This window comes from Ovis aries, chromosome 4, assembly GCF_016772045.2.
Source record: "Ovis aries strain OAR_USU_Benz2616 breed Rambouillet chromosome 4, ARS-UI_Ramb_v3.0, whole genome shotgun sequence".
NCBI classification, from domain to species: Eukaryota; Metazoa; Chordata; class Mammalia; order Artiodactyla; family Bovidae; genus Ovis; species Ovis aries.
Window position 1 is genome coordinate 118,122,351 of NC_056057.1, and position 24,371 is coordinate 118,146,721.

Genomic DNA, 24,371 nt, shown 5'->3' on the forward strand with positions numbered 1-24,371 from the left:
TGTCTTTCAGGAGTGGCTGCCAGCCGCCCCCCAGCCCTGTAATCAGTTGAGAGTCACTAGTGGCATCAGCGTCAATCAGTGTCTCAAGGTCACAGTACTCAGCCATCCCTCACACTCACAGCTAGCAAGAATGCCCAGAGTACTCAGAGGACTCAGGCGCGCTGTCACGGGAGGGGGTGTTCCAGGGAGTGGAGAGTCCCCCTTGTGAAGGATGCCCGGTCTCCACGGGGCTGCCATTCCCATCTGTCCTCTGGGGACATTTAAACTATCAGCGACCTAAACTTGGGTCTAGTGATATCCCAGCTTTGATTTCCATTTTGAGAGCCAGAACCAGTCTCCTAGCCTTAGTTTTCTTCGGAAAGCTGCTTGATGATAGAAGATGAAATTGATTAGCTCAAAGATGGATTATTCTGAGAAAAATAATTGAATTCACTTCCTCCTTCCCTGGTGAGTGGGCCATCTGGTTGACCTCTCTGCCTTCAGCAAAGGGAAATAAAACACGCAATGGCCAGCTGTCCCCGTCGCAGCCGGCGAGGCCTGGACCTCAGCTGTCGCTGTGGCTCCTGCCCTCCTCCCACCACCCCCATCGCTCCTGACTTGAAGTTTCCTGTGCTCTCGTCCCCCGGGATGGGGAGCTTCTTTAGGACAACCCCTAGTGTCCTGCAGAAGTCAGCCTCCAGCCTCATCTCTTGTTTTTTAAATATTTTTTAATGTGCACCATTTTTTTTTTCTTCCCATTTCTAAAGTCTTTATTGAGTTTTGTTACTGGATTGCTTCTGTTTCATGTTCTTGTTTTCTGGCTGGCAGGCGTGTGGGATCTTAGTCCCCGACCAGGGATTGAACCCACGCCCCCCTGCATGGGAAGGTGAAGTCTTAACCTCCGGGCCACTGGGGAAGTCTTTCCAGTCTCACTCCTGCTGGCTGTCCCTGTGTCCCTTTAGCCACAGTGCACACAGTACTTGAGGCGAGGTGGTTATTTCTGCATCACTGTGGTGGCGTCTCTCAGCTGCAACCTACACCGCCCTACTCCGGGGACCCAACAGAAGTTAAAGTGCTCATTTCCCCTCGTTGGAGCTTCTGGTGTGAAGAGAGTAGATGGAGGAAATGTGGTCTCTGCACCCCTTACCTTCTTCATCCAGGACAGGAAGTTTGGTGTGCTTTTGAGTTTCCCCGTATCGCGTGTCAGGTGTTGCCCAGACATCATTTGGATCACAGTCAATAGTAACACAACGTTGATTCCGGTTTCTGTAGCATCTACAGATGTTAACGGGCTTTCAGACACGTGTGCATTTATCCTCTGACAGCCGCACTCTAGATTCCTCATCCCCGCCCTTCCTTTCTTTTCTCCACCTTTGCAGTCTTGGTGTCTCTTGTTTAAATAATCACCCCTGAGTTTTCATTTGATTCTCTACTCCCCATCAGAAGGCAGAGGTGTGATGAAGGTACATGGAGCTCAGGACGAGATAAGACGCTGCAGATTGGGACTTCCCCGGCCATCGAGTGGTTTAAGACTCTGCTCTCTCAAAGCAGAGGACACAGCTTGAATCCCTGGTCAGGTCTCTAAGATTTCACATGCTGTTCAGCATGGTCAAAATAAGTAAAATAAAGAGATGTCAGATTTTTGCAGAGAGAGCAGAGGGCCTCTCTAGCAGACCTGCTGTAAGGGTGCAGGTGGTCCCTGCAGGGGAGTCAGCATCCAACGGAGTCTTTTCTGAATCAGTTCACAGGACATCGTGGGGTCTGTAACTAATGTTGTGACCTTGGCAAAGAAAATATCAAGCTCTGATTAGGAACTGCTAAGATAATAGCACTCTGGGCAGATGAATTTTATATTTAAAACAACCAAATGACCCAGGAAAAGGTTGTTTGGTTTTAGTTCTTTGTTGTCTTTCTGTCTGAGCTAAAAATAAGTATGAGCAACCGTTACGTCACTAGGTACGAGGGAATTGGCAGCCTTAGATGTCAGTTTGCATTAGGCTTTTAGGACCAATTGCTATTTATGGCATAGTTCATGCAATCAGACTTATATTAACGCTTTACTTTCTGCATCAGTCAACAGTTGCGTCTCTGACAGATGTGCAGGCAAATGCCAAAGCTCCTTCTCATAAAGGCATCTGTAGATTCACTCATCCGTTCTGCTCACAGTCCCCGGGCGCTGTGGTGCCCTGGGTTTCATACCAGGCATCGTGATCATGAGCATCAGGATAACTTCCTTAAGTGGCTTGCAGCCTGCAGATGAGGCTCCTCAGAGGGGGCTCCAAGTGGAGGAGGGGCGTATAAATGTGTCCCTGTCGCGTATCCTCTGCTCCAAATAGCGCTGTTGACTGGCGTTTTCTATCATGTGCCCAGGGTTAACCCCTTCTCACAACCCGCATGGAATGCACCATTTAGTAGCACAGTAATGTTACAGAAGAGCATTTACAAATTGTGGCATTTGTGTCCAGTTGGAAAGAATAATGGACTCTGCCAGTGAAACCAGGCAAAGCTTCCTGAAATGTCAGAGATGATATTTTAGCTGACAACTAAAGAGTGCGAAGGGATTTGCCTATTGAAATGAGGCTGGAGAGGAATGTCAGGAAACGGAAATCAAGCCTTGCACACAAAGCTGCAGAGGGTGCGGGTGGGGAGGGGATGGGGACAGGGCAGGAGGCGGCTCCAGGAGCAGGAAGTTGTGAGCAGAGAGTGGGAGGCTTAGCTCAGAGGTGGAGGGAAGGAGGGGACTTTGTAGTGAGGTGCACATCGCTTGAGCACAGAAGCCAGGCTCCTCAGAGGGGGCTCCAAGTGGAGGAGGGGTGTATAAATATGTCCCCGTCGCGTATCCTCTGCTCCGAATAGCACTGTTGACTGGTGTTTTCTATCATGTGCCCAGGGTTAACCCCTTCTCACAACCCGCGCCACTGCCCCCTGGGACAAACCTCCATCGCCCCTCCTAGTGGGTCCCTTCTGGGCACACCCTTCTCCCTCCGTGTAGCAGCTCCCCTGGGGGTCTTCTTGTGGGAGTTTGGTTCATGCCCTGCGGTGCTCACATGCCTTGCCCTTAGAGGAAACGCCAAAACCCATGCTGTGGCCTCCAGACCCTGCTTGCCTGGCCGCCCACGCCCACCCTCCTTGCTCAGCGTGGGCACCCCACCCTCATCCCCGTGGCCCCCAGGCCACTGTCTCTCTGCCGCCCTCCACTCCAGAGCGCACACTGCCTCTTCCTCTGCCTGAATTGCTTGCCTTCAGGTGTCAGCCCGTGTCTTACTCTGTCTGGAGCAGCTATAACACACCGCCACAGACCAGGTGGCTTAAACACAGATTTCTCTCTCACGGTTCCAGGGACCCAAGTCTAGGGTCAGGGCCCCAGCTGCTGGGTCTGGTGAGGGCCGTCTCCTTGGGTTGCAGCCAGCCGCCTTCTCTCTGTCCTCACGTGGCCTTTCCTCCACGTTTGCAGGTGAAGACAGAGGGGAGGCAGCTTTCTTCGTGGGTTTGTCTGTTTATTGTTTGCCCCCGTCCCTACACTAAGATACAAGAAAGGAATATGGAAAAAATGAAAGCTGTTGGACTTGTCGAGTTGCTAACAATGCATAACAAGTTCACAGAACAAGGCTTGGCAGAGTAAGCCTTGGATAAATATTGGATGGATGGATGGATGGGGGATTCGTTCACCTTCTCAGGCCAGTGTTTAATTGTAAATTAAATTTTATTGGATCTCCACGGTATGCATGTGGTACCAAACAGAACAGGGAATATATCACAGCCTCATTCTCATCATTCTAGGCGAAAAATACTTAATGATGTTGAGAAATGCACTACCGAAGCTCAACATTGCAGGGGAAAGTTGCCCTTCTTGAGAAACGGGAACAATTTTGCTCAAATTTTTGATAATTCAATTCCTACACAAGTTAAGATGAGGAAGTCTGAATTTGGGATGCCAAATCAGATGCTCAGGTTGGATGTTCACGGTTACTCTGCATTCTAACTCAAAAACCAGATCTATGTTCTGGTTATTGTTAAATACCCATGTAAGAGCTGAATATGCACACACATCAGCCCTGGAGAGGAAAATGGAAAAATGGAAACTTTGGTTCTTTGGGGCTCTTTGGGGCTGCCGAGGCTGTTCGTGTGTTTTTCCTCTTTGTTTCCTATGGTTATTGTAGCGATATCGCTTGTGTAGTTTAAAAAGTTACTTTTGAAAATAAAATTCGGAATTTAGTAAGGACGGTCTGCTTTTCTGAGGGTGAAATGACACTGCTTTTTAAATGTAAGACTGTTGCCTGAAAGACAGTGTAATGCATCTGTACTTAAGACATGGCGTCAATGGTCCAGAATCACCTAAGCAGACTCTGCTATCAACACCTGTTTGGTTATATTATTCTGCATTCTTCCATCTAATAATATATACTGAATTGGTTTTCTCTGCAAAATCTTTTCTTAGCCTAGTGAGCATGAAGGAGCAGAGCCTTTGTCCTTTTTCTGAACTGACCCTCATTCATTTTCCCACTTGCCGAGCCATCTCAGCATCTTTCTTTCCCATGCCCTGTGTGACCGTAGAAGGTACCCTGTGTTTGAAGTTTTCAAGATCTCTCCTCTCCACCTCCTTTCCTGGACTGGCCCTCCTGCATCCTTGCGAGCTGTTCATCCACCTTCCTCACTTTCTGGTGAAACAGCCCGCTCTGTCATGAGCAATGCAAATGGTTAGAAATTCCGGAGTCTTATTTGTTTGTTTTACATAATTTTGTCTTCGTGAAATTTCCTTTTGATGGCAACTGTGCCTTCTACAGCTCTGCAGAAGTCTTCTCTCTCTTGCATGTGATACCTCAAATAGAGACTCTAACTATTTGATTTTTGAGGTTGAACTCTTCCCTTAGCCTTGCTTCATATGATGTTTTGCAGTGTCTATCTTTGGTATCCTCTTTATGGACGTACTCTGTCCATCATTATCTCTAACGATATTCAGCCCAGACTTGGACACCATTCTGTGAGTGTACTTGGGCCAGGGAAAGGTCTACTGGAACATTGCTGCAACGTTCATTCAATTGCATTTTTGCGAGTAAATTACTTATGCTCCTGGCCACTCAAGAAATTGATGCAAAAAAAATTGATGCAAACTAAAAGTCTTAGTGGTTTTTTTTTAAGTCTCTGTACACTATTTTAGTTGTCTTTTTCATATAAACTTCTACAAGGACATCTAATATTAATCAGTTCAGTTCGGTTGCTCAGTCATGTCCAACTCTTTGTGACCCCATGAATCGCAGCACGCCAGGCCTCCCTGTCCATCACCAACTCCCGGAGTTCACTCAGACTCACGTCCATCAAGTCAGTGATGCCATCCAGCCATCTCATCCTCAGTCGTCCCCTTCTCCTCCTGCCCCCAGTCCTTCCCAGCATCAGAGTCTTTGCCAATGAGTCAACTCTTCGCATGAGGTGGCCAAAGTACTGGAGTTTCAGCTTTAGCATCATTCCTTCCAAAGAAATCCCAGGGCTGATCTCCTTTAGAATGGACTGGCTGGATTTCCTTGCAGTCCATGGAACTCTCAAAAGTCTTCTCCAACACCACAATTCAAAAGCATCAATTCTTTGGCGCTCAGCCTTCTTCACAGTCCAACTCTCACATCCATACATGACTACTGGAAAAACCATAGCCTTGACTAGGCAGACCTTAGTCAGCAAAGTAATGTCTCTGCTTTTGAATATGCTATCTAGGTTGGTTATAACTTTCCTTCCAAGGAATAAGTGTCTTTTAATTTCATGGCTGCAATCACCATCTGCAGTGATTTTGGAGCCCACCAAAATAAAGTCTGACACTGTTTCCACTGTTTCCCCATCTATTTGCCATGAAGTGATGGGACCAGATGCCATGATCTTCGTTTTCTGAATGTTGAGCTTTAAGCCAACTTTTTCACTCTCCACTTTCACTTTCATCAAGAGGCTTTTTAGTTCCTTTTTACTTTCTGTCATAAGGGTGGTGTCATCTGCATATCTGAGGTTATTGATATTTCTCCTGGCAATGTTGATTCCAGCTTGTGCTTCTTCCAGCCCAGCGTTTCTCATGATGTACTCTGCATAGACGTTAATAAATGTGTTTAAAACAAAATTTCAAATCTGAGATTATTCTTATTAGAAGCAAAATTTTAAAGATATCCATTGTTTGAGCTGATGAAGACCATACCACTAATTTACTTATTCTCTGTCTTGAGAAAGATTGATCTGGAGTATGAAATTGTTCAAATTTTGGATGTCGACTCTGAATTTAATCTGAACAGTACTTGAGAAATGTCTGCTTTGGGTCTGTGAGTGATCTTGCACATCTGATAGTGTAAGGAGTGTGCTACTGCAAGACATACGCTCTTCTCATTCTTGGTGAGAAGGGCTTGTTTCCTCTGTAAACTCAGGTGAAATGAAAAGCTGCTCAATCAGTGAGATCTGATCACTTCTTGTCATTGGCCAGTGATTTCCTCGCATAGAAAGCTCTATCCAATAGGAAAGGAGATTGGCTCAGTATACATTTTGTCATAATTTCATGCTTATGTTTAGTCTTATTTTTAAATGCTGAAAGCCACTTTTTAATAGGCAAATTAAGTTCTCGATGGCACATAAGAATGCTGGTCAAAATTTCTAAAACCTGTAGCACTCTTTCCTGCTCAGGTTATGATGGTCCTCAAACCTGGATGGCCAGTGTTAATTAGCTCGCGTCAATTTTTTTCCTAATTCTGTAGCCTGGATAGCCAGTATTAAATATTTGAAGGTCAGATGTTAATTATTTCCTGTCCTGTGGTTGAATATTTTCTTCATTTTGATTTGCAGCCTTTTGATAACATTCTAATGAACTTTCAGCCTGGGATAAAGGTGTATCTATGCCTCACATTACCTACTTTTTGACACTATCTCCATTCTGTTGCATTTTGACTTGCAGTTAATATGAGTTGCAGTCATGGGTACTACAGGAGAGAATATTTTGTGATCTATGTATAGACAGTAGTGAGTAGTTCATTTGCGGTGTGGCCTTATGCTTAAATTTGCCCTGGAGAGTTCCTGTCACTCTTGCATAATTAATAATAATTATTATTGGTATGTAACTATTGTATTTGTTATTGCTTATTAGTATCACCCCCTTTGTCTCCCCAAGCATCCTAGTTTGGACTGTAAGTTATGTCATCATACTGATTTGAAATTGCGAGTTTGGTCTCAGGAGCTAACATGCTGGATTAATTTCCTAGATTTAGTAAATCTTTATTATCCTTAGCTGTGTCTCCAGATCCCTCCTCTCGCCCTCAGTACCTGCTGTAATACAAATACAGCTCTGTGGAGGGGACTAAAAACCCAGAAAAGGGATAGATGGGCTACCTAGTGAAGTGAGACCTGGGAAACCTTGAAGCTTTATTTGAGGAGCTGTAGGTGGAAGAAGGTATAAGATGATGAGAAGTAGGCAGACGTTGATTAACATTGGCATTTAGTATGTGCTAAATAAACGTTTGAGTTTCATAGCTGAAATAGAAGTTCACAGTGTGGGTGTCAATGAAGAGAAAGATGAGAGAGGTTGAGGCTGGAAATTGTATCATACCTGGGTTTGATCTGATGGCATTTAATAAGTTGACTGCAATGAGAAACTCCATAGTCAGTCACCCTGTAATGTGGAACCAAGTCTGTTGGGTGGAAAAGCGTTAAGTTACAGAAAAGGCTGTAAACTTAACATAATATCACTTTCTTCTTGAGATAAAGCTTTGCCATAAGATGGGGGAAGGGAGCCTGGGTCCTTTGGACCCTGAGGCAGAAGGAAGAGAAAGGAACTGATCTCCGCTTCAGGGATGAGAATACCCCGGAGCTCTTTGTTTATTTTTGCCGTGTTGGGTCCTCCTTGCTGCGCGGGCCTTTCTCTAGTTGCAGGGAGTGAGGACCGCGCCCCAGTTTCAGTGCACGCCTTTGGCACTGGCGGCTTCCCCTGTTGCAGAGGATGGACTCTGGGGAGTGAGAGTGCAGGAGTTGCGGCGCGTGGGCTAGGTAGTCGTGGCTCCCGGGCCCTGGAGCGCAGGCCCAGTAGTTGTGGTCCGGGGCTTAGTTGCTCTGAGGCATGTGGAATCTTCCCAGAGCAGGGACTGAACCCACGTCTCTTGCGTCTCCTGCCTTGGCAGGCAGAGTCTTTACCACCAAGCCGCCATGGAAGCCTACACCCGAGATCTTGACTTGACTGAAGTGTGGTTACTTGGTTATTTTAGTTCCTGATTTGACTCACAGATTTCTCTTTTGTGCTGTCGTTTCAGGAGCTCGTGGGGAGTAACCCTCCACAGAGAAACTGGAAAGGAATAGCCATCGCGCTGCTTGTTATCCTGGTCATCTGCTCCTTGATCGTCACCTCGGTGATACTGCTGACGCCAGGTACTTACGTGTATTCCTGGGAAAGCAAGTTGCTGTGAGGGAGAGAGGGATGATTTTACTTGGCGAATTTTTTCTAACAGCCTGCTGTGTAATTTATGTCCCCTTGATTCTAATTCTCATTGTGCCATTTGGTAAAATGATGTAATATGCATTCAGTGAGAAAGATCCATTGTACATGCTATGGATTTGTCAGACAATTCCTGACTAGGGTAAATTCTTGGCACGTATTAAAATTCACAAATATTTGTTTATACTTGATCAGCTTAAATAAAGACTTTGCCCTTATAAATGTAATGATTTTATATGTCTCATGGTATTCTTGGGTATTCTATCAGGGATGAATTAACATTATTAAAATAACATATACTAAGTGTGAGCTAAGGATAAGCTACTTATTAGATACTACTGATGAAATAAAGGAAGCATGAAATAGAATCAGAAATTTCTCAGGGAAGAAAAACTCACAAAAATTGTCAGCAAAAGTCTACAGAAAAAAAAAACATATATAGGCATGGATTAGTGAAAGTTTCAAATATAAGTTGTATAGAAGTTGAGAAGAAAGAGATAAAACCCTTCATGAGAAAGTTCATGGAGAAAGTCATGTGTGAAGCTGGACTTCCATGGAGAGGAGAGAATTTAGCAGCAGGAGAGTGGTGAGGTTAGGACAGAAGAAAGCCTTTGCCCATAAGATAAACGTCTGGGGTCATGATAGGAAAGCATTATCGCCGTATATAAACTGTGCGTGACTATCCATTCTCCTTTGTTGTATTAAGTGTCAACTTCTGTGGACAAAAAGGTTGTTCCAGTCCTCGATAAGTAGACTATACAGGTATGAGACTTTATGATGGAAAAAATGCATTTTTTGACAGGTACAAAAATTGCAGGCAAATTTTCAGGTATGTTTAGCTCTAATTTATTGTTGCTGTTATTGTTAAGTCACTCAGTCATGTCCAGCTTTTTGTGACCCCAGATCACGCCAAGCTCCCTTATCCGTGAGATTTTCCAGGCAAGAATACTGGAGTGGGTTGCTATTTCCTGACTGACTAAGTTTGTGCAAGCTCTAGGAGATTGTCAAGGACAGGGAAGCCTGGTGTGCTGCAGTCCATGGGGTCAGAAAGAGTCAGACACAACTGACCAGCTGAACGACAGCAAATGCCCTGGAACCAAGACTCAATAAAGATACCACGAGAAAGCTGCAGACCAGTGTCTCTGCTGAACATAGATGCAAAACGCATAACAAAATACTAACAACGTGAACCAAATTACCAAACAAAAAAAGCATTATATACCATGACCAAATGGGACTTATCCCAGGAAATAAAATTTGGTTTAACATATGAAAAATCAGGGTAGTGCACTCAGATTTGTAGAATAAAGACAGAAAAAAACAATATGATCATCTCAATAGGCACAGAATAAGCGTTTGACAAAGTTCAAAATCCCCTCTCTATAAAACATGGAACAGACGAAGAGTAGAGAGAAACTTTCCCAACCTGAAAAAGAGCATCTATAAAAAACCCACAGCTCATATCATACTTCACACTGAAATGGCTAGCAGTGATCCTGCTGAATATCAGGTTATCCTTGACAAGGGGAAGAAAAGACATCCAGGTTAGAAAGAAGTAAAACTGTCTCTATTCATAGATGGCATGAACTTGTGTAAAGAAATCTTGGAGTCCACAAACACACAAAAGCATCACTAATAAGTGAGTTCAGCAACACTGGAAGATGCAAAATTATACAAAAATTATTCATATTTCTGTACACTAGTAATGAGCAGTTCAAAATGAAGTTTAGAAGTGATTCCACTTATATTAGTTTCTAAGGAAATAAGACGTTTAGGAATCAATTTAACAATAAAAATGTAAGACTTGTGCACTGAAAACCATGAAACGTAATTGAAAGGAATTAAAGATCTTAGCAAATGGAAAGATATCCCATCTCGTGGGTTAGAGGGTAAGCCACTGTTAACACTCAGCAGTTCCCAGAATCATCCGCAGATTCAACCTGCTCCATGTCAAAGCCCGACTGGTGTCATTGCAGAACTTGACAGGCCAATTCTAAACTTCATAGGAAAATGCAAGGCTCTCAGACCAGCCAAACAATCTTGAGAAAGAACAGCTAAAGGACTTACATCTATGATATTAAAATTTATCCTGAAACTACAGTAAAAGTATCGTGATACTATCTGTTGTTCAGTTACTCAGCATGTCTGACTTCTTTGTGACCCCATGGACTGAAGCACTTCCGGCTTCCCTGTCATTCACCATCTCCCAGAGCTTCCTCAAACCCATGTCCATGAGTCAGCGATGCCATCCTACCATCTCATCCTCTGTCGTCCCCTTCTCCTCCCGCCCTCAGTCTTTCCCAGCATCAGGTTCTTTTCCAGTGAGTCAGCTCTTCGCATCAGGTGGCTGAAGTATTGGAGCTTCAGCTTCAGTCCTTCCAAAAAACATTCAGGGTTGATTTCCTTTAGGATTGACTGGTTGGATCTCCTTGCAGTCCAAGGGACTCTCAAGAGTCTTCTCCAACACCACAGTTCAAAAGCATCAATTCTTCGGCACTCAGCTTTCTTCATAGTCCAACTCTCACATCCATACATGACCACTGGAAAACCATAGCCTTGACTAGACTGACCTTTGTTGGCAAAGTAATGTCCCTGCTTTTCAATATGCTGTCTAGGTTGGCCATAACTTTCCTTCCAAGGAGTAAGTATCTTTTAATTTCATGGCTGCAGTCACCATCTACAGTGATTTTGGAGCCCCCAAAAATAAAGTCAGTTACTGTTTCCACTGTTTCCCCATCTATTTGCCATGAAGTGATGGGACCAGATGCCATGATCTTCGTTTTCTGAATGTTGAGCTTTAAGCCAACTTTTTCACTCTCCTCTTTCACTTTCATCCAGAGGCTCTTTAGTTCTTCTTCACTTTCTGCCATAAGGGTGGTGTCATCTGCATATCTGAGGTTATTGATATTTCTCCCGGGAATCTTGATTCCAGCTTGTGCTTCTTCCAGCCCAGCATTTCTCATGATGTACTCTGCATAGAAGTTAAATAAGCAGGGTGACAATATACAGCCCTGATGTACTCCCTTCCCTATTTGGAACCAGTCTGTTAGGAAACTGTTTGTCAGATATGACGCCAAAAGCACAAGCAACCAAAGGAAAAAATAGATAACACTTCCGTCAACATAAACATATTTTGTGTTTCAAAGATCACTATGGAGAAGGTGAAAAGAGAACCCCCAGGATGGGAGAATATATTTGCAAATCATATATTCAATAAACATTTAGTATTCAGAGTATACAAAGAGTTCTTACAGCTTAAATCATGCGACAAACAGTTCATGTTTAAATGAGTAAAGAATTTGAACCACATCTCTCCAAAGAAATACAAATGGCCAGTAAGACTAAGAAAACATGCTCTGTATCATTAATCATCAGGGAAACGCAAGTGAAAACATAGTAAGGTACCACTCCATACTCAGCAGGACGGAGATATATATATATATATATATGATTTATATATTTATATATAAATCATATATATATATGATTTTATATGTATTTTTGGCACTATTTTTAAAGGTTGCAGTCCACTTACAATTATCGCAAAATACTGGGTGTATTCCGCACAGTAAACAATAAGCCTTGTAACCTGTGGTGCACTCACCCGTGTGCGCCCCAGCCCTGCCCTTGTGTTGCCCTGCCCTCCCTCTCCCCACCGGTAGCCGCTGGTTTGTTTCATCTCTGAGTCTAATGCTTTTTTGGTATGTTCACTAGTTTGCAGTTCTTTTTAGATTCCACGTATAAGTGAGATCGTACAGTGTTTGTCTTTCTCTGTCTGACTTATTCACTTAGCATGCTGCTGCTGCTGCTGCTGCTGAGTCACGTCAGTCGTGTCTGACTGTGCGACCCCACAGACAGCAGCCCACCAGGCTCCCCCGTCCCTGGGATTCTTCAGGCAAGAACACTGGAGTGGGTGCCATTTCCTTCTCCAGTGCATGAAAATGAAAAGCGAAAGTGAAGTCGCTCAGTCGTGCCCGACTCTTAGCGACCCCATGGACAGCAGCCTACCAGGCTCCTCCATCCATGGGATTTTCCAGGCAAGAGTGCTGAAGTGGGGTGCCATTGCCTTCTCCTCACTTAGCATAATACCCTTCAATTCAAGTCCCCCCCACAAAATGTATATATTTTAATAGGAAACAGCAAATATTGGTGAGGATGTGGAAAAATTAGAACCTCATACAGTACTAGTAGGAATGTAAAATTTCGTAGCCTCTTTGAATAAGGTGAAGAGGTGAAAGTCAAAATTGTTCTGTCCGACTCTTTGGAACCCCATGGATTGTATCTCTCCAGGCTTCTCTGTCTGTGGGATTTTCCAGGCAACAATACTGGGGTGGATTGCCATTTCCTTCTCCAGGGACAGATGTCCATAGAGATATTCCAATAATTGTAGCTTGCTCTGTGCGTTAGGTTTATGATGAGATCAGAGTTCCTGGGTCACTTGGACTCACAATTCAAAACAGAGCATCTGACTGGACAGGAAAACTTCCATGCAGCTGTTGGAATCTAGATGCGTAGATCTGAGAGGGACTGGGGAAGGGAATTGGGAGAGACATATACTCTTCTTTGGAGAAGGAAATGGTAACCCACTCCAGTACTCTTGCCTGGAGAATCCCATGGACGGAGAAGCCTGGTAGGCTACAGTCCATGGGGTCGCAAAGAGTCAGACATGACCAAGCGACTTCACTTTCACTTTCTAGACTCTTCTATTTTATAATTTTGCTGATATTTTATATTAATTAAAAATTAGTTCATAAACTTTGGGGACTTTGGCAACTATTTTTAATTAATAGAAAGGAAGTGAGATCCCCTTCAGAAATCGTGAAGCATGTTCCTACCTTTGCTTTTCTTTGAGCACAAGTGTAGTGTATACAACGGCCATTGCAGCTCTGAGGATGTGATTGCCCATCGCTCACTTTGGGGATTAGGGAGCAGCAATGGTTTGGGCCGTTTGCAGTTACTGCCATCCCTCTCCTCCCCAAGGCGCGTGAGCATTCCTGTCTCCCAGGATCTGAGGGCTCTCTCCTCCGTCACTTCAAAGGGAGACCGGAGGGCTGCTGGAGGCTCCCCTCATGCCTGCGGTCCAGGGCAACCAGGCTGGATGGGAAATGTCTGAGACTGAACAACTTCATGCCTGGGACATGAAGTCAGTCCTGGGACATTCCCTTCCAGATGCCCCACTCAGCATCAGGCAGAGAGCCGTCCCCGGGTCTTCCCAGCTGTACAGTGAGCCATGCCTCAGTCTCTCTTCTCTCAAATGCAGCTGCTAATCCTGAAAGCTTTTTACATTCAGTTCTTGTGCAGCCAGAACCGTCACAGCGGCATCTCTTCTGCAGTAAATAAGAGCACAGAACACGCCACACTGTTCTCTGTTTGAATGCTGACGGCCAGTTGCCAGGGGCAACCACCATGAAGGTGAGGCTCTAGTGAATCCCTGAGTTCCAGGAAAGGCTTTGAGTGGGATTTCTTTTATCCGTCTGTTAAAATAAAACTGTGGCTGAGCCTGCCTGACCCTTTGGTTCTGTTGGACTTTCATAGGTAGTGTTTCTCTGGGCTGTGCTGCTGGAGGGCTGTGTGTCCTAGGTTTAGGATGGTCGTACGGGCTGGTTCAATAGCGAGTGCCTCCCATCACTGGTGTTCTGCGTCACTCTCCCTTGATGCAGCAGTGGCTTTTGTTACAGCATCAAAATTCCGCCAGACACAAGAGGACGTCAGATCCTCCAGAGCCTTCTCAAATTCACCTATATGCAGACCGTCACATGGACTCATAATGCCTATCCATCGATCGAACGTGAAGGATCCCTGTGAGGGGCTGAGGGCATCGAGCTAAGTGCTGGATGCACTGTGGGCAGAGAAGATGCACATATTCTCCACGACAGCACAGATCCACCGAGAAAGACAGAAAGTGCACACGGAGAATTTCCCACCACGGCAGAGACGGGAATACCAGACCACCTGCCCTGCCTCCTAAGAGACCTGGATGCAGGTCAAGGGGCAACGGTTAGAGCCAGACATGGAACAACAGACTGGTCCAAAATTGGTAAAGGAGCACATCAAGGCCGTATATTGTCACCCTGCTTATTTAACTTACATGCAGAGTACTTCATCTGAAACGCTGGGCTGGAAGAAACACAAGCTGGAATCAAGATTGCCATGAGAAATATCAATAACCTCAGATATGCAGATGGCACCACCCTTATGGCAGAAAGTGAAGAACTAAAGAGTTTCTTGAAGAAGGTGAAAGAAGAGAGTGAAAAAGCTGGCTTAAAACTCAACATTCAGAAAACTCAGATCATGACACCTGGTCCCATTACTTCATGGTTAATAGATGGGGAAACAATGGAAACAGTGAGAGACTCTATTTTCTTGGGCTCCAAAATACCTGCAGACAGTGACTGCAACCATGAAATTAAAAGATGCTTGTTCCTTTGAAGAAACGCTATGACAAACCTAGATAGCATATTAAAAAGCAGAGACATTACTTTGCTAACAAAGATCCATATAATCAAAGCTATGGTTTTAACAGTAGTCATGTAGGGATGTGAGAGTTGGACCATGGAGAAGGCTGGGCATACTGGTACTGGAGAAGACTGTTGAGAGTCCCTTGGACTGCAAAGAGATCAAACCAGTCAATCCTAAAGAAAATCAACCCTCAGTATTCATTGGAAGGACTGATGCTGAAGCTCCAATACTTTGGCCACCTGATGTGAAGAACTAACTCATTGGCAAAAACCCTGATGTTGGGAAAGATTGAAGGCAGGAGAAGGGGACGACAGAGGACGAGATAGCTAGGTGGCATTACCAACTCGATGGAGATGAGTTTGCGCAAGCTCCAGGAGATGGTGAAGGACAGGGAAGCCTGATGTGCTGCAGTCCATGGGATCAGAAAGAGTTGGATGTGCCTGAGTGACTGAACAGTCATTAGGCAAAACTAAAACAGAAGTTATAGGTGAGGCTGGGGAGCTTCCCCGGTAGCTCAGATGGTAAAAAATCTGCCTGCATTGCAGGAGACTCGAGTTCAATCCCTGGATCAGGAAGATCCCCTGGAGAAGGGAATGGCTACACACTCCAGTATTCTTGCCTGGAGAATTCCATGGACAGAGGAGCTTGGTGGGCTCTGGTCCATGGAGTCACAGAGTCAGATACGACTGAGCAACTTTCCCTTTCGTTTTTGGTTAAAGACCTGTTGTGTTGTGAATTACTGAATCTTTGACGTAACACACGGCATGGCCATCACCTTGTCCACGGGCCCCCAAGTGCCCGCACACCCCCCTCTATCTTCCTGGTGTCTCCACAAGCCAGGGCAGGAGTGGCTCTCCCCCGTGAGGGAGGATGTTTAGGTTTGAAAAGTAGAGCGTCCTGCTGGTAGTAATAACAACCTGGACCTATATGCACAGTCTTGAGTGCACCCCTTCCAGACTTGCTGCTGCTTCCTAGACTGACTTGAAACTCATATCATGTATTTAAACAATTATCTTTTCAAGTGCACCCTCTTTTTCAGTCTTGTATTTTGGTGTGTTGAAACTCAGAGTGCAGTATCCACTTTCTACTTAACCCTCAAATCCATTCCGAACTCCTTGGATTCAGTCTTTTGGCGAAAACATTTCTGAGTACGTGTGGGTCCCTTTCCTACTTGGGAAGTATCCTTGGGAAGGGTCGTGATGGAGTGCGCCTTTGGTGCCTCAGGCTCTCAAAGAACGTCCTGGCGATACCTTACTTCTGAGCGACAAGTACTTTTGTTCTGTAGTGCAGCCTAATTATCACCAGTTATGCACAATTTATGTTTTAAAAATCAAATTAAAAGTGTTTAAGGCAATCTTAGTTCCAAAGGGATTAACCAGATGAGAATGTGTCCTTTTCAGTCCCGTCATTCATTTCTCCCTTGCTAGTCTGTGCTCTTTTCTTAATGCCTCTTTGGGATAATAGACTCAAAGTTACCTTTTTATTTTCAGATATTAAATATATGTCTGCGATAGGTCACACACAGCATATGCCTTTTTTTTTTTTTTGCAGCTATAACTCTTGTATTCTGATGAAAAGGACTCTGATAATCTTTAGTACCACAATTATGGTTGTAGGAGCTTAAAAACCCACCAGGATCATATTTGCATTAAAATATCCCTGACATTTGACTTTTATGGTTTTTCACTGTAGAGAAGATGGACACTGGTTTGTGACGGAAAACATTAGGATCCTTTAGGTGGTATAAAAACGAAAAGCCTTGGGTATTTGGAAGTCTTATTGAAGGTAAACTTTTAAGGCAAAGCAGAGGTTATCAGAATATAAGACTCATTAATCTTTTGGGTGGGAACAAAATGTAGAAATGATTGTTACAGAATGGAAATTTCATAACTATCTGATTTATATCTAATGTCTATAACTGCATTGCTAGCTCTCAGCTTATCTTTTTAAAAAAATGTTCAATTCGACCCAATAGGCTTTATTGAGAGGGAGAGAAATCTAGTAAATTAGCATACAGCTCGTAAATTAGATTCTGCTATAAGAGCATGTAAGTCAGAAACATCCAAGTCAGAAACAATCAAGCGTTCTGAAATTACACCACAGTCAAAATAAGAGGAGATGGGTTTATGTGGGAAAATTAAATGTTAAAATTACATATAAGAGAATCCTTCTACTTAATAGTTGCTACTGCTAGTTGTCTGAGTTTTGAAACAAAATTTCCATGGGTTCTTTTAATAGACTTGGCTTTTTAAAAGCAGTTTTAGGTTCCAGCAACATTGAGAGGAAGGTAGAGTTACCCAGGGGATAGCCTCTGCATGCCCAGAAATGGATGGTATCCCCATCATGAACATCCCTCCCCAGGTGGTGCTTTTGTGGCAGTTTATGAACCTGTGTTTATACGTCGTTGTCAAAGTCCGTAGTTGACGGTGAGGTTCACCCTCAGGGAGCACGGTCTGTGGCACTGGACAGATTTATAATTGCATGCATCCGCCTTTACTGCATTGCATGGGGTAGTTTCACTGCCCTAAAAGTCCTCTGTGCCCTGTCTGTTCATTCTCCCTTCCCCTGTAATGCCTGGAAACCACTGATTGTGGTGGTTGTCGTTTTTACTGTTTCCATGTGTGTGTGCTAAGTCACTTCAGTCACGTCTGACTCTTTGCAACCCTATGGACTGTAGCCCGCCAGGTCGTTTGTCCATGAGATTCTCCAGACAGTAATACTGGAGTGGGTTGCCATTTCCTCCTCCAGGGGTTCTTCCCGCCCAGGGATTGAACCCTCATCTCCTCTGTCCCCTGCATTGACAAGTGGGTTCCTTACCACTTGTGCCACCCGGAAGATACCATCTCCATAGTTCTGTCTTTTCCAGAATGTCATAGGGCTGTGGACAGTGTGTACCCTTTTCAGATTGGCGTCTTGTCACTTGGCAGTGTGCACTCGAGGTTCCTTCCTGGAGGAACTGTCATCGTTGGAGAGTTTATTTCTTTTATTGTCGCTGTTTTTCAGTTGCTAGGTTGTGTCCTACTCTTTTGAGACCCCCGCCCCCGTGGACAGTAGTCTGCCAGGCACCTCTGTCCATGAGTTTCTCCAGGTAACAATATTGGAATGGGTTGCCATTTCCTTCTCCAGGGGATCTTCCTGGACTAGGGATCAAACCTGTTCTCCTGCATTGGCTGACAGATTCTTTACCACTGTGCCACCAGGGAAGCCTTATTTCTTTTTCAGCGCTAAATAATATCCCACTGTCTGGCTGTACCTCAGTTTCTCGATCCATTTACCCACTGAAAAACATCGTGATTGCTTCCAAGTGTTGATGGGTCTGAATAAACCTGCTGTGAACATTTGCGTGAAGGTGCTGGGTGGGACATAAATTTTCAGTTCCTTAGGTAGTTGCCAAGGAGCATGATCACTGGACGGTCTGATGAGTGTGTAGTCCTGGGGGAAACCACCAAGCCGTCTTCCCGAGGACCTGCTCCATGGTGATCCCCGCTAGCAGTGAATGAGAGTTCCTGTTGCTCCACACGCTCACCAGCATTTGCTGCTGTCAGCGTCTCAGATTTTCTGACTGGTCCTTCTAATTGGCATGAAGTGGTAACCCGGTGTTTTAAGCCTATCCTTTTAAAATTCCAGGACAGACGTTTTAAAAACATTATGTATTTGCATATAATATTCTAATGTTAAATGAATTTTCAAACTGAATGGACTACATAGCCTGCACCCAAATCCAAAAGTACCAGAATGCAGCCAGTATCCCCAGCTACCCCATGCCCGTTCTCACCGTTCATCTCCCCAAAGGTAGCCTAACTTCTAATGTCATAAAATAATTGTGCATGATGTTATATGTGTTACATTCACATTATTCATGTAATCGTGTGATGTGTATTTTTTATACCTGGTTCTTTTGTTCAGTGTGTTCATGCGTTTTAATGTTATATTTTAAGTCCTATTTGTACCCAGTTTTCAACTGATGATGGATTATCTCTTTGTGAGGTCTCATATCATCCCTATGGAAATTGCACACCACTAGGAATTTAATAACGTCTGTTCATTTCGTAACAAGTGATATATGCCTTACTCTTTCCTATTGGGTTTTTTTTTGGTAGAAATACTGTTTCCTGCCCATTTTTTATGGGCATTTTCTCTCTGTTCTCCTTCCTACATTAAACTCACCCCCCATGTCCCAGTCTTGTCATCGTCCATCTATTATCAATGACTGTGACCAGGTGTCCTGTCACGGGGCATATAGGGTGCTTTATACACGCCTGGTGTTGTTCGTTTGCACTTGGGCATCTGTGGTTGTGTCTGTAGATTCTCTGCACACCCACCAGCCAGCGGATGAACTGAGTAAATAGTGTGTCTCTGTTTTTGCTCCTCTTCTTGCTGTTGTTTCTGATTACAGTTAACGTGTCAGTGCTGAGGAAGACCACGTGCTATATTTAAATGGGTGATACAGATAGTGTCTGTTATGACAATCCAGAATATGGGAGAAATCGCTGAGGACAGGAAGCGTATGTGGAAGATATTTTGGAGGATGAAGAATATGAAACACATACCTTGTGTTAATGGGAGGAAATCCAAGAAGGAAGGTCACCATGAACCATAATGAGCCTGGCGTGTTTGCTGGACAGCAGATGCCTGGCCTGGAAGCACTGGCAGGATGTGATGAGTGTTGGGAGGGTCTGAGGCACTGAGTTCCAGATTGTACTCTAACGGCTCCTACAATCTGGAACAACTGATCCGTCCTAACTACTTTTATTGTGATAAGCCCACAGATGATGATCTTATCATTTCCCATGATGCTGGGAAAGATTGAGAGCAGGAGGAGAAGGGAGCAACAGAGGATGAGATGGTTGGATGGCATCACTGACTCTTTGGACATGGGTTTGAGCCCACTCAGGGAGATCGTGATGAACAGGTGTGCTGCGGTCCATGGGGTCACAAGAGTCTGGCATGACTTAGACACCGAACAACAGTTGATCTTGCCATTGGAAGGGGGACAGGCTCATAAAAACGTGGATACATTTCAGGAAGCTCATGGATCTAGTCAGTCCATTAACCATCTTGGAATCATCTTGAGCATTTATCCAAGCTCAGATGTTAGGAGATATCCATTAGGGTACTTTTATCCATATGGAATAAAATACCTAACTAAAATACTGTAATTCAAATGGTAGGTATTTATCATGTTTTCACAAACAAGAAGTCCAGACCTAGCCAGTCCCAGGATGATTCAGTGTTTCAAAGACCATGTTTCTCTGCTGCTGTCATCTTAATGCTGGCAAAGTAGCTGCAGTGGCACCATGCATCTCATCTCACACCCTCACCAAAAGGAAGGGAAAGTTAGAACCTGCCTGATGTATTTCTGTCTTTTTCCAAAACTAGCCAGGAGGCAGCTTGTTCATATAATGATAGTACATGAACACCCTTAGCTGTAAGGGTTGAGAGAGCATGTATTTCATGGCAGTTCACCTCTGCTGAGTTGACAGAGGGCTGTGGCTCTTGGGGAGGCAGCGTAGTGCCTGCCACAATAAGTAATGAGACTCCTCGATTTATGAAATACTTGAGGAATGAGGTCTGCATTCCTTGAACTTGAACAGTGAGTTTGCACCATTCTTTAAATTGAAACAAATCTGAAAAGAGGGAGTTCTGACAGATTCTCATGAAAGAAAGAATTAATTTATACTGCTACTAACCTTACAGTTAGTTGCAAGCTTCCAAAGTCTTGAGAAGTGGGTCCCTAGGAGAATCTTAACAGTCTCTCTTCTGACTTTTCATCATTAGTTCTAGAAGGATTGTTAGGTGAATCTTGCTTATTTACTGAATCCTTACACTAAAGAGCCATTTATCGCAAGGATGACGGTAGATGCTTATTATTCACACTTGCATGAAGACTCTAAGTTAAGGCAAGTGTGCCTACATATTTATCCATAAAGGGGCACTTTTCAAAGTGTTCCTACATTATGCATTCTACTTTAAAGGCACAGTTGCCTGTAAGCCCTGAAAAGGAGTGTGTCTTATCCTGGCACTCCAGTTTTCTCTGGAGTCTACTGCTTGGCTTAGAGGAGAGCCTGTTGGTAAATTTCACGTGGATTTTGGGAGCCTTTGAGACCATGTGTTACAAGGGGCTAGCTGATCCAGGAGGTGCTATTTTAAGGAAGACTCTGACCGGTTAGGACCCAAAGGTAGCAATTCAGGAGTCTAAGCTGAGTTTCTTCGTATAGGTCAGAGCACAGAAATCAATGGAAATAATAAAACCAGAGAACTAGAGAGAAGTTGTCCACAATGTATTAGGCAGCTCGGGGGACTGAAGAGGATGGAGTTAAATCACCTGCCTTCTCTTTGAGACATAACTCTTACCTTAAACCCTGGTTCAGCCACATTGATCGCTTAAGGAGGAGTAATAGATATATGCACTTTCTTGGGTTGATGTTTCATATTACCCAAATCCCTGATTATCTGTGCTTTTAGGTGAGGTAATAAAATCACAGAAAATAGGTTAAGTGATAATTTATAGAACCTCAGATCTAATCAGTCTTTTTTTCCCCATTGCTTTCCTTTATCCAGATTCTTTTTCTTTTTTTCAATATCCTTTTAAAAGTTCAGGAAATGTATAACTGTTACGTTTTCAGAGGCTGCCTTATCAAGTGGTGGGTTAGTTGGAAATGGGAGCAAAGGTTGAGAGGGATGAGGCAGGAAAGAGGCAGGTCCCAGGAGATGCCCATGTCCTGGAACCGTCACCCTAGGAGTGTGCTTCCTTGCAGGTGCGGTTATGTTGAGTAGCTTGAGATGCGGGGTTTTCTTGGACTATCCAGTGGGTCATAAATGGAATCATTTGTGCCTTTGTGAGTGGAGGCAGAGGGCAATGTGACAGGGAGGCAGGAGAGAAGGCCACACGGCCCCGAGTCAGAGGCTGGAGTGATTCGGCCCCAAGTCACGGAGCACCCAGAGCAGCGGAGGCTGGAAGAGACACAGACAGGAGTGGTGGGGGAGGCTCAAGAGGGGGCACAGACACACAGATACACAGACACACAGACATACACACAGAGACACACACAGACACAGACACACAGACATACACACAGAGACAGACACAGACACACACGCACAGAGACACAGACACAGACACACAGATACACAGACACAGGCACACACACACAGACACAGACACAGATACACAGACACACAGACACAGGCACACACACAGATACACACACACAGACATGCACACACACACACGCAGACACACAGATATGCACACACACAGACACACACACAGATACACACACAGACACACAGACACACACAGACACACACAGACACATACACAGATACACACACACAGACACACACAGACACACACACAGATACACACACACAGACACACACACAGATACACAGACACACAGACACAGGCACACACACAGATACACACACACAGACATGCACACACACACACGCAGACACACACAGATATGCACACACACAGACACACACACAGATACACACACAGACACACACAGACGCATACACAGATACACACACACAGACACACACAGACACACACACAGATACACACACACAGACACACACACAGATACACAGACATACACACACACAGAGACACACACACAGACACACAGACACATACACAGACACATACACAGACATACACACACACGCAGATACACAGACACAGGCACACAGACACACACACACGGGCACACAGACACACATACACAGATACACAGACACAGACATACACACACAGAGATACACAGACACACACACAGACATACACACACACACAGATACACAGGCACACAGACACACACACACAGATACACAGACACACAGACACAGGTACACACACACAGGCACACACAGAGATACACAGACACAGACACACACAGACAGATACACACAGACACACACAGACACACACAGAGACACACACAGAGACACAGGCACACAGACACAGACACACACAGATATGCACACACACAGAGACACACACAGACACAGACACACACAGACACACACACAGACACACACAGACACACACACACAGACACACACACAGATACACACACACACAGATACACACACATACAGGCGCACAGACACACAGATACACAACACACACAGATACACAGACACACAGACACAGGCATACACACATAGACACAGACACACAGACACACAGGCACACAGACACACACAGAGACACACACGCACAGACACACACACAAAGACACACACACAGAGACAGACACAGACACACACAGATACACACACACAGACACACAGACACAGGCACACACACACAGACACAGACGCACACACAGACATGCACACAGAGACACACAGACACACAGAAACACACACACAGACACACACACAGACACACACACACATAGACACAGACACACACACAGACACAGATACACACACAGAGACACACAGATACACACACACACGTGTACATGCTTATGGCTGATTCACGTTGTATGGCGGAAACCAATATAACTATAAAGCAATTCTCCTCCAATTAAAGCATTTTTTAAAGAGAAAAGATTGTCCCCTAAAGCTCCCAAGGAGCCCACCTTGATTTTGGCCCGTTTAAACTGATTTTAGGCTTCTGGGCTCCAAAAACCATGGGAGAATAAATTTATCTTTTAAATGATCAAATCTGTGGCCACGTGTTAGAACCGTCCAAAGAAGCTGATAACAAAGGGAAACATTACTGAATGCCTCCAGTGACTTCACGGCGGCCACATCTTGAAGGCAGGCATGTAAGTGGACCCCCGCAGCCAGAACTAGGGAGAGGAACTGGCCGCTTTGGATGCCGCGGCCCCGGTGACAGCCTCGCCGTGAGGCCGGCCTCTGCGTCCCTGGCCTCTCCCACTGAGCGCCCACACCAGCTCCTCTCCCCTCCCCGGGGGGCTCCTCTCAGCTTCAAAATGTGATTCTTTATCATCTCGACCACCAGGAAAGGAGCTGAAATTCATTCACATTAAGGTATGCACTTGCCTTTTTAAAAACTGGAGAGGAAAAGACGGTGTCTGCCTCCCACACTGACATATTTCATTATTTTTGTTGTTCAGTTGTGTGCTACTCTTTGCGGCCCCATGGACTGCAGCATGCCAGACTTTCTTGTCCTTCACTATCTCCTGGAGTTTTCTCAAACTCGTGTCCATTGAGTCAGGGATGCTATCTAACCATCTCATCCTCTGTCATCCCCTTCTCCTCCTGCCCTCAGTCTTTCCCAGCATCGGGGTCTTTTCCAGTGAGTTGACTCTTCGCATCAAGGGGCCAAAGTACTGGAGCTTCAGCCTCAGCATCAGTCTCTCCAATGAATATTCATGGTTGATTTCCGTTAGGATTGACTGGTTTGATCTTGCTGTCCAAGGGACTCTCAAGAGTCTTCTCCAGCACCACAGTGCTCAGCCTTCTTTATCATCCAGCTCTCACATCCATACATACTGGAAAAACC

At 44.7% G+C, this 24,371-nt stretch overlaps 1 protein-coding gene across 3 annotated transcripts in view; it reads left to right on the forward strand.

The window, feature by feature from the left end:
- The window catches only part of DPP6 (dipeptidyl peptidase like 6), a 980,810-nt gene that overhangs the window by 603,824 nt on the left and 352,615 nt on the right, over positions 1–24,371 (forward strand). For all 3 annotated transcript variants that reach the window (XM_027969056.3, XM_027969054.3, XM_027969055.2), the window contains exon 2: positions 8,241–8,355. In XM_027969056.3, coding sequence (XP_027824857.2) covers positions 8,241–8,355 — 115 coding nt within the window. The remainder of the gene's footprint in view (positions 1–8,240; positions 8,356–24,371) is intronic.